Source organism: Xiphophorus maculatus, chromosome 3, assembly GCF_002775205.1.
Source record: "Xiphophorus maculatus strain JP 163 A chromosome 3, X_maculatus-5.0-male, whole genome shotgun sequence".
Lineage (NCBI taxonomy): Eukaryota > Metazoa > Chordata > Actinopteri > Cyprinodontiformes > Poeciliidae > Xiphophorus > Xiphophorus maculatus.
In genome coordinates this window covers 2900462-2917328 of record NC_036445.1, presented here as the reverse complement: position 1 = coordinate 2917328, position 16867 = coordinate 2900462, and the positions used below count along the sequence as shown (strand labels likewise).

The following is a 16867-nucleotide window of genomic DNA, read 5'->3' as shown; positions in this document are numbered from 1 at the left end:
GGGAATTATCAATTCAGCCTTTGTCCTAGATAAGAGTGTTACTCCCCTCTGAGGGCAATTTGAGACATGGGGAGTTACAGCAGAACTGTGGTTTGGGGCTACAGCACAAGTGTGTGTACAAGTATGTGGCTGTGTGGATGAATCGCTGTGTGTTTGTAGCACATTTTCTATTGTTATTGCTGCATGCGTTCTGCAGAGTACTCACCCTGTTAATCAGCTCTCCTACCATGCCGGTCCAAGAGCCGTTGGGCTCTGGGGCCCCATACAGCCCGTCATCCACCAGCTTGATCTTGAAGGAGAATTTTAAGATGCCTGCCAGCTCCCTCAGCATGTCAACACAGAAACCCTCGTACTGCTCGTTTCCCTCGAAATCCTGGTAGTTGTCCTTGCGCATCACATATGGGTTCTCCTGTGCAAAGGGAAAACATGACGAATCTCAGTCTAAAACAGGCAGAGTGTTTAGTTGTAGAAGATATTACCTATCACTATTGATTTGTTATAGGGATTTTCAAACAGCTAATTAAGGTTTAAATAACAAGGCAGTTCAAATGTTTTCCTCATTAACTTGTTTAGCACATGGAGGAGAATCAAAAAAATTTTAATCTTTTTTGATTCAAATTAACTGAAGAGATGCAAGTGGTGTCAAAAGTTTGTGCTAAATCTTTGCAACAAAATTAATGAGCTAATAAAAAGGTATTTAGTCCCTGAATTTTTTTTTGTGTGTTTTTCCTTTTTTGTCAAACTTAAATTTCAGAAAATTACACTGTTTTTAATATCAAAGACAACTTGTTAACATGAAAATCTAATTTCAAATTATCTTTTAATAGGAGTAAAATCTAGCAAAGCCAACCCCCAAAATACTAACATGTCATGATGAACACATCATGTTTTAAAGTCAAATGCAGAGAGGCAGAGGCAGCTTGTAGATGAAAAATGTTTAATGAAAAAAACGGAAAAAAAACACACAGGGAGCCAGAGCCAAACAAAAACAGAAATCCAGAACAAAAAGCCAACATTATGAAACAGGGAAGTAATCAGAGTTAACAGGAGGAATCGGCGAATTCTGAGAGGAGCAGAAGTGTTTAAGTACTGGGAGAGTTAATGTGGAACAATGGACCTGGGCTGATGGGCTAACTGGTTGAAGACGTGAGAGAGAGAGAGAGAGAGAGAGAAAGAGAGAGAGAGAGTACACAGGGGACTAGGAAATAATCTAAAGAATGAGTAGACATAAGGAACACAATAATATAACTGGAATAACATAGAACAGCTTGACAATAGATAAACCATAATCACTAAGAGAGGATTGAACTTAAAAACCAAAACTAAACTGATCTAATGAAAATAAGAAGCTAAAGATTACAGAAATAAATCAAAAACTACTCAAGATACTAACATAATACCGGGTTGTGCCACCCGTTGGTGGCAATCACTGCCATCAACCTTTTGTAATAACTGAGAAAGAGTCTTTACATCACATTTCAGTTGTTTTAAAATCAGCTACACTATAAGGTTTTCAAGTTGGACAGTTTAAGGAAATGCCATGACATCCAGACGTTGTGTTGGCTCATTAAAACCTTTTTGCTTTTTTGTTGTTTTTTTACATTAGGAGCAGAAATGAGAATGTTGTCCAGTTCCAGACCAACACACCATCATCCTGATGGCCGATGCTTTTTGTCTGAATTGTTGTGTTTATGCCAAGTGCAACGTGATACGCACCTTTCCAAAAGTTCCACTTTTGTTTTAGTCCTTAGAATATTAATCAATATGTTTTGTGGTAAATGTGAAACTGACCTTTTTTCAAACTCTTTACATAGATGCTATTTCTGCTGAGTCTCTCTTTAATGCCGAATCGTAACCACTGACTGAGTAATTTTGTTCCATGTTTTTTTTCTATTTGTGAATAATGGCTCTCTCTGTGGTTCGCAAAGCCTAAGAAATTGCACTGCAATACTCTCCAGCATGATAGATCTCAATGGCTTTGTTTCTCGTCTATTCTTGAATTTCTTTCTATAAAAGGCATAAAGTGTTGCTTTTTGAAATCTTTTAGTTACTTCCTACTTCATGTTGTGAGATAGGTAAGTGATTTCTAATTTACCAAGGAGCTGGTTTACTTAGGACCAGAGTGGTTTGGATAACCTTTTCTCTAAATAAATGTAATCATCATCTATTCATCATCATTCATTATCCTTGTCTTAAATTAAAAAATGTGGTTGATGATCTCAAACGTTTAAGTGTGACAAAAAGGTAAAAACTGAATAAACACAAAAGGGGGGAAAGCTTTTCACAAGACTAAATATTTTCAAGCCTCTACCGTAAATATATTAACAGTTGTCAGTCATTTTAAAAGATCTGACAGAAGAAGAAAATGTATCTCTAAATGTGTCAAGGGATTTTTATAAAACATTTTTTCCAAAGTTTGACCTCTGATGGGTGAAGGTCAGCACGCCTCAGCAGAATCAGTACACCTTAGAACATTTTTATCTGCCCTGTGAGTCTCTTACAGCTACAGAACACTAATAGAAAATTGCTTCAATAGACATAATTCGCTAGTGGGAGATGGCTGCAGATGCAGGTTAGTGTGGGACCTTGACAGATTAAAAAACTACAGTCTGCCCGGTGAATAAAACTGATGCAGAAAAATCTGGGTAACAGCAAGACTATTGTAGAAAGAGCCTGATTAATCTCAAAAGTGATGCAGCAGAGAAATAAATGCATCAAGTTTTACAAGAAAAATGACGTTTCAGAAACTCTGGAAATAGAAACTGAATCAGAAAAGTGTTGATTGATTAAAAAAAAAAGTCTACCAAGTGATCTAAACAAATCACTTAATGACATAGCCAGCCTTTAGCTTAAATTTACTGCAACACACAAGTGTAAAAAGTCACAAATTGTAGCATTGTACTGTAGAACAACTAATAATTCTCAGATCTTAACAGTAAACATTTTGGATTATTTTTCCTATCCACTTTATGTTGATAACTTTACAATAGATAGAAAAAATGAAATAAATAGGATGATCTGACATCTAAACAGTGAGTGGGATGGGCTGCAATGGCTGCAGTGCAGAAGGGTGTAATTTGTGTAAATTTAAATAGGTTATTCAGTGTAAATTCAAGGACTTAACAATAGGTAAAACTACTGAATAAACAGAAAATGCCTTTTTACTTCCTTCAGTTCTGAATGCCGATGGCTTCTGGATAGAAACAGTTCTCGAATCGGCTGGTAGATGTGCAGGTACTTCAGCTAATGGCTGGATGATCTTCAGTGAATTCTTGCTCCAGTGCAGTTTGTAGCGCTCCTGGGAGGCTCATACTGCTGTTTTGGTAACTATGTAATCATCTACAAACCTCGGCAGAGCTTTTCAGAACAGAGCATTACAGCTGCTGTAACAGGCTGTGAAACAGCAAGCCAAAATGTCCTCAGTGGTGCATTGAGAGAAGTTGCTTAATGAGTCCAACCTAAACTACTTGGTTGTGACAGAAACAAGCCTCTGCCTTGCTAATTTCTGATTAGGTCATCTTTGATCCTCACTCACATTGATCTAAAAATCCTCAGACTCTCCTCCAACAGAGCTAAAGGCCTCTTTAGCTCTGGAAAGCTGTTGTCCTGAAACTAGGATGACCAGCTTCTTATTTCTTCAATGTTAAATGACTCTTCAGAGTCTGATGTGTAAAAAAAATGATGATGGTGCCATTTGCAAATTTAATATTGGAGTTAAGGTTAAATTTGGCTGGACAATCATGGGTGAAAAAGATTGAACCTAACACACCGCTCTGGGGGATACCATTGTTTTGGTGCAATGTGGACGGATTAGCAGAACCCCACAATTGCATAATAAATGTAGGGGAACGTTAGTGTTTATAAGTATTTAAAGGAAAAACATGAAGTGTTGCTTTGTAACTATTGATTTAATAATAAGAAATAAATTACTGAGATGATTAAGGATTAAAGCATTAAAATAAGGGAATTGTTCTAACATAAAAACCTCCTAGGGAGAAAAAGAATCTTGCCGGAAAGGAAACAAGCATAAATCCCCTTAATCTAAGATATTTAATATTACTTAGATTTTAGTTTTTGCAGTGTTCAAACATAATTTCTTGATTTATTGGCGAGGGAGGGAAGTGCACAGCGCAGAAACTATTGCTTCATCTTTGGAAATGGTTTGGCCTACATGCAAAACACAGCCAGTTAACCGCAGCAGCTAGAGAGGATGTGTGCGGGCTTTGACTATGTGCTCCAAGCACTTCATGGGAGCGCGGGTAAGTGCAATACAGCAGCTACTCCAGGTGTTTTGGGGACGGGGATGACACTGGTCTTGTCACAGGGCACTTTCCGTCCATATTCCTGACAGTTGAGTTGCTTTACCTTAGCAAAGTCCATTTTCTCTCTGTATTGCTTCTTGGATTTTTTTTTTTAAACAAAGACCCAAAAGAACAGTGTCACACAACCCATTTATTTTGATTTTAGTTTAATCCTTTAAAACAGTGAATACAAGGTATCTATTATAAGAAGGAAGATGACGGATCAGCAAAGACATTACTGTTTTTAAGATGTCATTAAACATCTAAATAGCCAAAGGACAGCAGGACGTTAATAAAAGACCAGCACTATGGCAGCCTCATTTAAGTAACACATCCTTCTCAATGCTCTGTCAGTTTCTATGACAGCTACAGCTACGGCTAAATTGCCAGAAAGAGACCAAAACACAGCGTGAGCTCCAGCACAGCAGGCAAGCACAAAAACAACTCTACTTGACAGTGTGGACATTTATGAGGTAGCTGTGACCTTACCAAGATGGTGGTGACAATCAGGGTCTTGTTTGCCAGCGTCTCTGAGACATTAATATCCAAACTGGTGGAGTTCATTGCCAAAGTGTTGTTGGAGTACCAAATCCCAATCTAACACAAAATACAAAGCAAGAGAAAATCAATAACCATTGTGGAATAAATAATGCACTCTTAAGTTCTAATTGAATCTGTTTAAATATATATTTAATCTGCAGCACATTACAAGCTCAAGTACATCAGTCAGCACAGCCATCCCAGCGGTCTACTTTAAAATGCACACAACATTCGGCACTGTATATTCTGTACTTTCTCTTTACAGCCTGTTAGGTAACGTGTATCTATACTGATATAATAGTTCCCACAGGAGCCAAAAGAAATGCAGTAATATGCACCATTATAAACCAATTGCTATTTACAAGCAAAGCAATGAGCTGGTGACAGGCTGGCATTGATGGGAATAAAAAGCATCCATGATTAGCTGTTTTATAGCCACGTCTCTGTTCTTTATTTACATCTTTCTTGAATTGCATAACAGCGCATTTATTTCTATTTTATGGAGACAGTAAAGTCATAAGTGTGTGATTATGACCTAACCAACGTGCCGAGTGGATCAGCGGCTCACAGAGGCATTTCCTAGGAATATACCGCACACGTTTCAGTGGGTCAGAAGACTGGTAATGGCTCCACTGAAAAAAACTGCACCATTTCTATTATAGTTTTTATCCTGCTGACATTTAAAAGCATTTTTTTTTTTTCTATTCGTGAACCACTGCCGGGTGTCTAAAGTGAATGTCACCATACAAACAGGTGGGCAAAGTTAAAATGTTAATTACTACAGCCAAGCTCTCGGCTAAGTGAGAAGATGGCTTTTTGTGTAAGTATTGGAGACACCTGGCTGATAGCAGAGATCTGGGAGAGATACTGAGGAGATGGAAGGAGGAAGTGTTCCTTCCAGACAAGCAGTTTTCCCTGCAATCACTTAAACTTAGATTTTTAATGCTTAATCTCTCTTCACTTATTCCTAATACTTTTCTAAGGAGGCCATCAGAAAATTATAATGACTTTTGACGAGACTCCCAGGAAGTTATTTGGTTATGGGATTAGCCAGCCAGCACATTTTATACAAATAAATAAAATGGGAATGAAACTGTTTGACTTGGATTGCTTTTTCTTGGTAGTTTTCTTGCAGATAATGAAAAAAATATTTAAGACTTTACCCGTTTTTATGTTGTATTTTACATTGTTGTGCACTGATTAATATAATGCATTGAACTTTTCCATCTTTTGTAGCTTTACAACCACATATTTCAATGTATTTTATAAGAATTTTATGTTATAGAACAACAGTTATAAATTCATTAAAGTTAGTGCATAGTTATATTGTAGAAGAAAAACTTTAAAGTGTGATTTGAAGATGTCTTCAACCCCTTTTTCTCCAATACTCCAAATAAAATTTTGTGTAACTAATTGCCTTCATACTGTATATTCAAATTAGCAACTACAAAAACAAACGTGAATATTTAATTGTCCGAGCACGTGCAGATCTGTCTTTGGTTTATAGCCACTAATGACACACAAAAGCTGTATTTCTTATTTTAGAAATAAAATAAGAGTAAAACAGGTAAAATATATGTGTCATTTATTAAAACATTATAGGTTAAATGATTTATCATAGCAACAAGAACGTCGTAAGGTTATCATACTCACACTCATGTAGAGCACAAAAACAATGAATACAAAAGATTAAAAATACAGAAAGCAGCAGGGTGAGAACTGTGGGTGAGCAGCAACAGAATAGCTGTGCCCCAGTGTGCGTAAATAGAGTTGACCTGTATGTAATTTAATCTCAGTATATATACAACTCCTCAGAGATTTACCAGAAAACATTAGTAAACCACCACCAGACCAAGGAACACAGCCGATAGGTCAGGGATAAAGTTGTGAAGAAGTTTAAAGCAACATTAGGTTACAAAACACTTTCCTAAGTTTTGAATATTTCATAGAGCACTGTTCAATCTATAACCTCAATGGTAAGTCTGCTATGGACTGCAAACCTAAAAAAACATGGTTATCCACCTAAACAGACCCAAAAGTAGAGCATTTCTACCAGGTTCACCGATGGTCTTTTTAGAAGAGCGGCAGAATGAGAGATATCTGAAAGAAAGTCCTAATAGCTACGATTGCTGTGTGGCTCAAGTAGAAGAAGGTGCTTTAGTCATATGAGATGAGAACTTAACCAGGCTCACATGCAAAACGTTGTATGTTGAGGAAAATTCCTCTGAACACTCAGACCAACCAAAAGACTGCAATTGGGTCAATAAGTTGTTCCATAAGTATTGACCCAGCAGAGCTGAATGAAGATGCATGCCAAAGTTGTACATCACATCCTGCTTTGGTTTTATCTGCCACATAAAACAGCAGCATTAAAGTTTTTGGCTGCAATGTAACAAAATGTGAAAACATTTTCAATACTAATAATTAAATCTTTATTCAGCCTCCTTTTGCTTAGTGAAATTCATAATGTGGTCTATTTAAGGCTACATCAAAATAAAAAAAATAACTTAATTAAAAATAAAGTCCCTGTCAAAAACAGTAGTTTTAATCCTGTTGATGCAGCCCATCAATAGTTGTTTCTGCGCGATTATTTTTTAAATAAAAGTATTTTTGACTCATTAAGTCTTGTCTGTTTAATACCAAATCCTTTCTGTGAATTTTACAGACTGAGGAACAGCACATAAGATATAAGAATTACATTCAGGACCATTTTAATGATTTTTTTTTTGTTGCTCCAGAAAACAAACTGAGCTCATAGTTCATGTGAAGACAAAAGAGTCCAAAATCAATACAGATCAAGCCTGCTTCAAGCCTCCAGCAAATTCAGTTATGTTAGACAAAGGTTTCACAAAGGCGGCTATTAATTGGATAAAGTGTGAGCAAAGATGTCAAATTATAAAAAAGAAATATTTTGTTTTTCAAAATAATAAAAAAAACTAAACGTATGATTTTTTTTATGTATACATAGTTCAGAACAAGTAAAATAAGTAAAAATTCAGCATGAATCAAAGGTAAAACAGAAACCTGATAGGAGAAATAAATAAATCCAAAGACATATGACCTGGGCTGAATTTGCGATAAAAAATCTTTTTGAAAGATAAGCAACAACGTGGAAAGCATCTAAAGGCTAAGCTTTCTATTGTTCTCCAGTAACTAAATATGTCTCTACTGCAGAGTGAAAGGCCTTCTGGTTAAACACACATCTGTTTAATAAAGCAGAGATCTCTGTAGCATCAGGGGGAATCTGCGATGGCGCTAACCTTCCTGTAAAATGCCTCCGCCGGCTCTCTGAAACCATCCAGGTGACCTGTAACTAACCCAAACCCCAAGGCTGCTGTGACCTGGCTGCTACATCATAACAGGTGGCTCCTGACCTCTTTGTGACCTCCTCTGTGTTTCTCCAGGATCCGCAGGGTGTAGTTGGTCCTCTGACCTTTGCTGTTGAACTCCACTCGCCCCGTCAGGCCATCGTACTCCACCTGGTAGGCAGATGGACAAGGATATGAGGAAGTACGACAGTGGCAGAGGAGAAAAAAAAGGAAATTAGGGGGAAAAATGCACAAAAACAGGCAGAGACACAAACAAACTCAGCGCTCTGCATGAAAACAAACGTGGCTCTCACAATCGATCATCATTAGACAGATAAAAACAACACTCTGGAGAAATAGAGAGCCAAAAAACAGAGAACAAGACACACGAGGAGAGAAAGAGAGAGAAAGTGGCTAAATCTGGCCTCGACAGGGATGATCAGTTGTGGATCAACTAGGAGAAAGTGACTGATCGAGAGGCTCAGAGAGGGCAGAAGAGAGAGTCAACAGCCTCTTTAATAAGACCCAGACCTGCACGTCACACCTCGCCTCGGCCACTCCACAGCCCAGGTGCTGGCACAGTTTGAAGGAACTATGATGAATAGCAGCGTGCTGGAGATGGAGCGCACCATGATGTTGACTAACAAAGACAGATGTCGGGCAGATGGGCCTCAGGCAATGAGAGATGGGACACAGGCTGCCTTGACAACAGGTCGTTGATGAGGGAAGCAGACGACCAGAGAAGGGAGATGCCAAAAAACATCAACAGACAGAGGTTACAGGCAACATGAGATGCAGATGATACACAGGGTAAACATACATGCTTTCATTTATCAATATGCTTGAAAATAACTCACCAAAAAATTTGGATTGAGATTTAAAGAGTCTGTGACTTTAACCTTTTGAGGTCGACGCCCGCCCTGTGGCGGGCATGACGTCATGTTTCTGTGTGTGTTTTTTGCTCCAATGTGATAATAAATTTTGTCAAAATGAAACAAACACTGTAAAATCACAAAGTTTAGGATGTTCTGAAAATAATGATACCAAACAAGGTAAGGTAAATAGTTTTTATGGTGAAAATATAAGGGTAAATTCAAAATTAGACCAAAACGGCCATTTAGACCCAAGACTCCAAATTAAAGCATCAGGATTTTTTCTTTTGCCTTCATTACTCCAAATAGTGTGAAGATAATCTATGGTTCATTATAAAGGATTTAAACTACTATAAATCTTATTGATAAGTGGTAGATATGTGGATTGTTTTTCTTACTTTTTGTTCTCAAATATGAAATATTTGAATCTCAATCCGATTTTCAGAAATTTAAATGAAATAACTGGATTTTAGTGTCTTAGAAAAGTATTCATACCCGTTCATTTGTTTCAAATGTCTTCATGTGACAATCACAATCTTTAATGTAGTTCATTGGAGAACACTGAACAAACAACATGTTAGTTTCTTCTTTTTTTCTATTGTAAAAAAGGAAAATAGGAGGTTGTGCATCTTTTTGCATTTTGCCCCCTATAATTTGATACTCCTAAATGAAATTACATGGAATAATATCCTTAAGAATCAATTAATGTTAGTCTCGTCCTCCCCAAAACAACAAAAATGCTGAAGTATACTGCACTGCAAGTTACAAAAAAGACATAAATAGACTTATGTTGTCCTTATTAGTAGAAACAGTTAATAATAGGATTTTAAAAAGCATAAAGTTTTACTTTCTTCTAAGAAAATAATTTCCCTGCCTGACGTTTCAGCTAGTTTCAAGTTTCAGCTACACAGTAGAGTAATTACTGGAGCAGTAAACTGAAGATGCCACCTCAGGCTTTGGGAAATTGCAACTGGTCTTTTCTAATACTTTATTGATCATTTGAAAATGAGCATCACCTTAATCAATTATTATGAAAATAATTGTTAACGGACAAATTACCGTGTGACAGGAGCCACAGTCAACAGAGCGGCTACATAACATTTTAATAGCAGTATCCACCTCTTAAAAAATTAATAGCAGCAGATTTTATCTCTAAATAAAACTGAAGCCTGAAAACAGATGAGTTAAGGCTTTTTTACATGTTTTGTTGTAAATGCAAGATTCTAATCAAGTCATAAATCCAGAGAGACAAAAATCTGATTTAACATTTTGTGACCCTTCAAATCTTATCCCAACCTCCAGCCTGAAAAACATCATTTTTCAACCCGACATGCTGAAAAATACAAGAGTTAATGCCGAGAAAAGCAGAAAAAGAATATAAGAAAATACCATTCAAAGGTAGCTGCTTTCTCCGTTTGCAGTGAAATTACTAAACAGGAGCTACAAAAGAAAGTATTATCTAGAAAAGCAGAAAAAGTTTCCAACAGAGCTGCTGGAAGGGATTGCCAGGTGGGCAAATCAAAACCCTGCCCATGTAAAAGACTTTTACCAGGATTTAGCTGACATTGAAGTGGTGGTGTGCTGTTCTATTGTGAAGCCACAACTTCACAGTAAAGACATTTGGCAGAGAAAAAAAAACCTAATGTCAACGTTTCTTACAATTTCACAACAAATTCAGCTCCAAGAGTTTTAAAGGTGCTTGGAACATTTTGATAACCTTCAGCTGTTAGGCACACCGGTGGCTCTATCATAAACTGTATAAGAGTTTAGGCCACCAATATTAGTAACAATCGTCCTCAAAGGACCGAAGGAAAATGAAATACTAGCAAACTGAATTCAAGCGCTACCTCCAAGGTTTCTAAGTAGCTTAATGCTGTGTTAGATATGTTTTAAAGTCTCTACACCACAAATTTATGGTGCAGAGATGGATGGATGAACAGATGGATGGATAGATACCTATTTTAAAAATATACATTTTAAAACCTAAATACTGCAATTTCCAGACTATTTAATGGACCTACATGTAAGTCAAATCACTAACCTTGAAAAGAACAAATTGTGTCAATATATTGTCGTTTAGTCACAAGTATCCATGCTACTACATGACTTGTTTATAAAAGAAGATTTTTTTTTACCTCTTAGTTAAATACACAGTGGTAACATACATAAATACGCACCATAAGTGATTTTCCGAAGAGTGCCTGTAACACAGGTGCTTTAAAAAAATACAGTATTCGACCACGAAAAGTCATTGATCACCATCGTCATTGATCACTAAACCTGCTGAAGTCGTCTTCTTTAGTTTCCATATTCTCTCTCTTTCGCTGTAACTCGATGTCACTTTTATCTCAAGGCAAATTCTCTCTAGAGTTTGTGCTGTCCTCTTTGTCACGCAGCAATCCACTCTTTCAAAACCCGTTGGTAAAGAGCCAAATATTAGCCTCATCGTAGTGTTCAAAACGTGTGAACAAAAACCTGCGGTTTATAGTCTGGAAGTTACAGTAGGCAGCACGTGCAAAAAATATGTTTAAATATTTCACAGAATCATAAACAAAGAATGCAGAAAAATCAGCAAACATTTCTTCAAGCAATGATAGATTTCAAATGGAGTGTTACAAAATGCTAACCAGGTGGCTAATATTTCTCTGATGACCTCATAACATTACATGAACCCATTTTCTGTTCATTTTGAAATAGGATGGAGACAAAAACAATAAAAATGATTCAGGCAAAAAGTGTCAAACCGATGCCTAATTAGACATTTCACCATCACAACAGACATGTTTGCCAAGTTGCGTATGCCTATTTGTGTGCAGAAGATCATATGAATGACTTAACATGCATTGTAGGCAATATTCACATGGAATTCATGTGGGGCATTTACCATGCGAAGATAATTCATGAGGCTGGTCCCGTGTTGCCAGATCTGAGGCGAGGTGCAGCTCAGGGGCTTTACTCCAATTTCCTGACTGCGGTTCAATTCCCTGACCGCCCCCACAACCACATGAACGGCATCAAACATCAGCGCTGAAGAGAGCTGTTGAAAGAGAACGGGAGACAAAGGGAGGGAGGCAGAAAGGGCAGGATGGATGGAAACATGGGGAGGATGGGAAATGAGACAAGGCAGAAGATGTAATGAAGGGGGAGGTGCTAGCATTAATGATTGAAAGGATAACAGGAATAAAGGAGGAGAAGAGAAAAACAGACGTTGGGAATGAGTAAATAAGAGGGAAAGAGAGATGGATACAGTACATCAATAGCTATTAAATTGGAGCAAAGGAGCAGCTAAAACTCTTTAAATGGTCCATGAATCATCAGCAGGAACTGAACAGCTTAATATTACGTGGCAAACAGACAAAGCTTTATAAATAGTACAAAGAATTTGTTTGCACAAGTCCGTGTTTGTTTGAGACACTAACCGCAGGGCCGGGATACGTCAAATCGCAGCCCTCCCTCCATGAAAGGTTCAGGCTCCTGATAAACTCCAAATAGAACGGATGTGTGGTGTTGAACATGGAGAAACCCACGATGTTGGACTGCTCATCCACAATGTCATCCAGTCTCAGGAGGGGAAAGTCCTGAAGAAGCAAAGGAGAAATAAAAGGGCAGAGAGAAAACATTCAGATGACAGGGAAGGTTGGCAACACAGCGCTGTTCAAAACATATTCTAAAGGTTATTTCTCACCTTTTCTCACATCACTGTTATAAGTTTTAATGCATGTAATTTGTATTTCATAAGGCAGATCAACACAAAATAGTTCAGAACTTTGAATTGGAAGCAAATAACGAATAATTGTCAAATTTTTTACTACAAATAAAAATCTGAAATGTGACTTGAACTGGTATTTCGCCCTCCTGATTAAACACTTTATAGAATTACAACTCCTGGACAAATCCCGTAAACATGAATATTCAGGTCTTGTCTCATCTTCTCAAACTATTTCGGTCTGGGCTTTGACTGGACCATTGTAACATAAGAGTATCCTTTAATCTAAACCGTGCCACTGCAGGTCTAACTTTATGTTTTGGATTTGTCTTGTTGGATAGTAAAAATCTGTAACTAAAAAGCTAGATATATAAAAAATGTAAGTTTCATATATTACCAAACTTTGCTTCAAAGTACTGTAAAAATTGGCAGTACTATATTTTATTTAAGGGTATCGGAGAAAAAGGGTTGAATACATTTATATATGTATGAAACATTTTTTAGATTTTTATTTGTAAATAACTTAGTATGGTTTTCATTCTACTTTTCAATTCTGGATTGCTTTATGTTGGTCTATCACATAAAATGTCAGGAAAATATATGGAAGTCTGCGGTTGTAAAGTGGCGAAATGTGAAAAAATGTCAAGGAATAGAAATATGGTAGGCACAGTACATTACACCTTTGCATGTAAGAAAATAACAGTGGAGTCAGAAGTGCAATAAAGAGAAATGCAAGCTTCCTGGAGTGACAACTGATATTTGACAAAGAGTAGGAAAAGATATAGTTAGCTATAGAAGAACGGGGGAAAGGTGATGGAGAAGGATAAGAAGGGTTGATGGAAAATGCTTGAGTGGCTTTTCAAAGTGATACGCATGCAAGTGCATCCAAGGCACAAGAACACATCAAGTACAAAGTGCAGAAAGGAGGAAAAAATAAAAATCAGACATAAAATGACACTATAATTCAAATGCTAAAAGGGATGGAAGTATATCAAGGAGGCAGATGAAAAGCCTAGAAGCGTGAAGAAGGTGGCGGGTGGTGAAAAAAAACAAAACACATCTCATCTGTCATCACCTTCACCTCAGACCCCTTTCTTCGCCCTCCTTCTACGCATCTTTGAACAGCATGTTTGCTGCTCAGATCTCTTCCTCTCTTTTTCTATCTTTCATCTATCTTCCTCTTTTTTTCCCCCCTCCACTGTCACCTCACTCTACCTCCCCTTATTGAACGCTTTCTCCGCCTTAGCACCTTTGGTCACTCGCGCTCAGACAGAAGAGGAGGAGGAGCGGGATGGATGAAGGGAGGAACACGTGAAAATGATGGAGCACAAGACGGAGGAGAGGAGGTGGAAGAATCGGCATGTTCTTACCATGGTGGTGAGGATGTACTTATAAAATGCTGATGTCATTCCCAGCTCTGACGCCTGTAAGACAAAGAGAGAGAACAAGATGAAAAAATAAAGAGGCAGCAGGTGAGATATGAATGTGGAGAGAGAGAATAAGAAATGACAGAGGAAGACGGATGGCGAGCGAAAGGAGGAAAGAGAGGACACTTAATGGGGAAGGCAGAGAACAAGGACAAAGTAGGAGAGAATGTGACAAAGGGAGACGAGGAAGCATACGTTAATCACAGTTTTACATCATCAGCCTAACACTAGTACATTTTGCTGAGGGCGGACAGGCACTCCAGGAGAAAGCATCCCATTCAAACCGTGACTCACTCCGCTGGCTATCGGCATCAGAATGAATCAGAGCAAAGCCGGGTTAACATCTGCACCGCATCCCAGCAAAAATGAGTCTTTGTATAAGAAAAAGAAAAAAGATTTTTTTTTTTTTGTCCAAAACTTTCAGAGGAGTGTAGCTAATTGACATGCAATGCCACAGGGCAGAAAGAAAATCTAAACTAGATGTTAATCCTATTCAAACACACGTGTGACTGAAGACCTTTGAAGTATTTCTTTCACAAATTGTGAGCACTGCAGTGTTTATCAGCGTAAATTGAAAAATTTAACTACATAACAGAAATAAACACCAAATGAGTCAAGCTGCTCGCCACAAAAGCAACTTTAAATCCAAATGTGTGGGTGGTTCTGAGGAGTGTATTGATGTTTGGTAGACCTGACCTTCTTGAGGATGAGATAAGAGACAGAAGCATTGGCGTCAATGATGATGGTGGCTACTTTGTCGTCACGGATCTCCTTTAGGAGGGGCGTGGGGTCCAGGTTGTCGTCCAGCATCCTGACGGACAGCGTCTCCCGCGAGATGAGAAAGCGACGAACGAGTTCCTCCAACCTCAGCAGGCCTGAGAGAAACGCAAAGCAAAGACGAGTCACCTGTCAGAGTATTTTGACGTTTTGGTTTGTAATGTGGAAAAGTTTAAGGGGCACTGTGTCCTTCTACAATACTTGAAAAATACTTTTAGCTAAATGTAGGAAAGCAAATCATAACTTTATATGGTCTGTACAGGACATATTTATTACAAACAATCCTCACTGGGACTTATTTTCTGGTGGCCATTATGCTTAGTAAGCTGTTGCTCTTTTTTGGAGCCACTAATAGAAGGAGGTCTTACAACCTACTTTACATAAAGCCCATTGCAGAAATAAGGCCATCAGCCACAAAACAAGTGATTAGATTTTGTCTTAATGCCCCTAATTTACACTGGTAATGCCTCATATAAAAAAATTAAAAAGTTAACTTAATATGCGTCACCAGATGACTCTCACAGCTTAAGCAACATATATTTACACCTAAACATATTCACTGCTTTTTGTGTCTTCTATCACACTTCCAGACGACATATGGGCAAAAATTACATATGCAGAACATACTGTGGGGTTATAACAAGTCTTTTCTTTCTGTTATAGCAAAACACTCCTGCTTTAAGTAGTTGGATATCAGATAATCTGATTTGACGCTTTTTTAGTTACATCTTAGAAACAAAATGTAAGAAATCAGAACTAATTCATTAGTCTCAGGATACTAGAGCTTCTTTTTTATTTTTATATTATCTGGTTAAAAGTTCACTTCATGCTGTGGTGTATTTTACATTTATTGTATGTCCAGGTAACAGATAAAGATTAGTTTGACTGCGGCTACAAAAGAAGCATCAGAAAAGTATCCTTTAAAAGAGCCTGAGGTGTGAATGAAAAACAGGAGGCAGTGGTTTCAGTTGTAGTGTATGTATTAAGTAATTGTACAAAATAAAAACAAGACAATAACAGCAAAAACAAAAATAGTTTAGTCAAAGCAGACTCATTCAAAGTCCATTATCCATTGTCTAACTCGCCATCCGTACATCCTGGAAAAGATTCTGGTCCAAAAAAAAAAAAACGACCTGAAAGATCAAAAATACACATAAAGAATTTGATTCCAAACAAAATAACCAAAAATCTTAATAGCATCTATACAAAGGAAATAATTATTAATATATGCATATGAGAGTAAATTAGTGTACTGGTTTATGCAAATTAAATGCAATTATTACATTTCCAATATTTTTAAACTTGATTCAACATTTAAGTAATCATGTTAAGTAGTAGTAAAACTGTGAGTAAGGGGGTGGGGCTTTAAAGAAGTTGGAGAGTTTGGGGCAACACAGGAAGTGGGCCCCAAAAATAAAAGTCATCTGACTAAACATGTGTTACATCCGCTTTTCATATTTGGTCCATTGTGACGGAGGAGCCGTCACGAGCTGGGACTTAGAGTCCATGTCAGCATGCGCGCGCATCCGCCGACAAACACGTACACAATCACTAACTTACTTTTGTTGCAGCTTGGACTGGGGCGGTTCATCGTGGGTGCACACGCGGTGTTCCTGCTTCAGTTAAACATTCATTCTAACATGTTTTCAGATTAAGCTGTGCCGGGAGGGAGTCACATGAGGTGGTGATGTCATCAGAGCGCACTGGGTGTTGTCTATTAAATTAGTATTGTATTTTGTTTACAAGTTTAGTTTATTTTATTTATTTATTTTTCTCTTATTATTATTATATTGTATACTTTAAGAGTTGATTTGAGTTAGAAGTAATTACTTAGTATTTTTGCTTGTTTGGATTGTCTGTGGGCGGAGCCTGTGGCTTTAAAAGCAGGGCTCTGCTCCACAGGAGGTCAGTCTGTGGTTAGACTCCTGAAGAAGTC

The 16867-nt window shown here is 37.6% G+C and overlaps 1 protein-coding gene across 6 annotated transcripts in view; it reads right to left on the bottom strand.

Annotated features, from left to right (window-relative positions):
- grik5 (glutamate ionotropic receptor kainate type subunit 5) overlaps positions 1-16867 on the bottom strand; it is a 135114-nt gene that overhangs the window by 26521 nt on the left and 91726 nt on the right. For all 6 annotated transcript variants that reach the window (XM_023330918.1, XM_023330916.1, XM_014468664.2 and 3 more), the window contains 7 exons: positions 14851-15029; positions 14098-14151; positions 12441-12599; positions 11906-12058; positions 8216-8320; positions 4791-4898; positions 206-409 (listed from right to left, as the gene is read on the bottom strand). In XM_023330918.1, coding sequence (XP_023186686.1) covers positions 206-409; positions 4791-4898; positions 8216-8320; positions 11906-12058; positions 12441-12599; positions 14098-14151; positions 14851-15029 — 962 coding nt within the window. The remainder of the gene's footprint in view (positions 1-205; positions 410-4790; positions 4899-8215; positions 8321-11905; positions 12059-12440; positions 12600-14097; positions 14152-14850; positions 15030-16867) is intronic.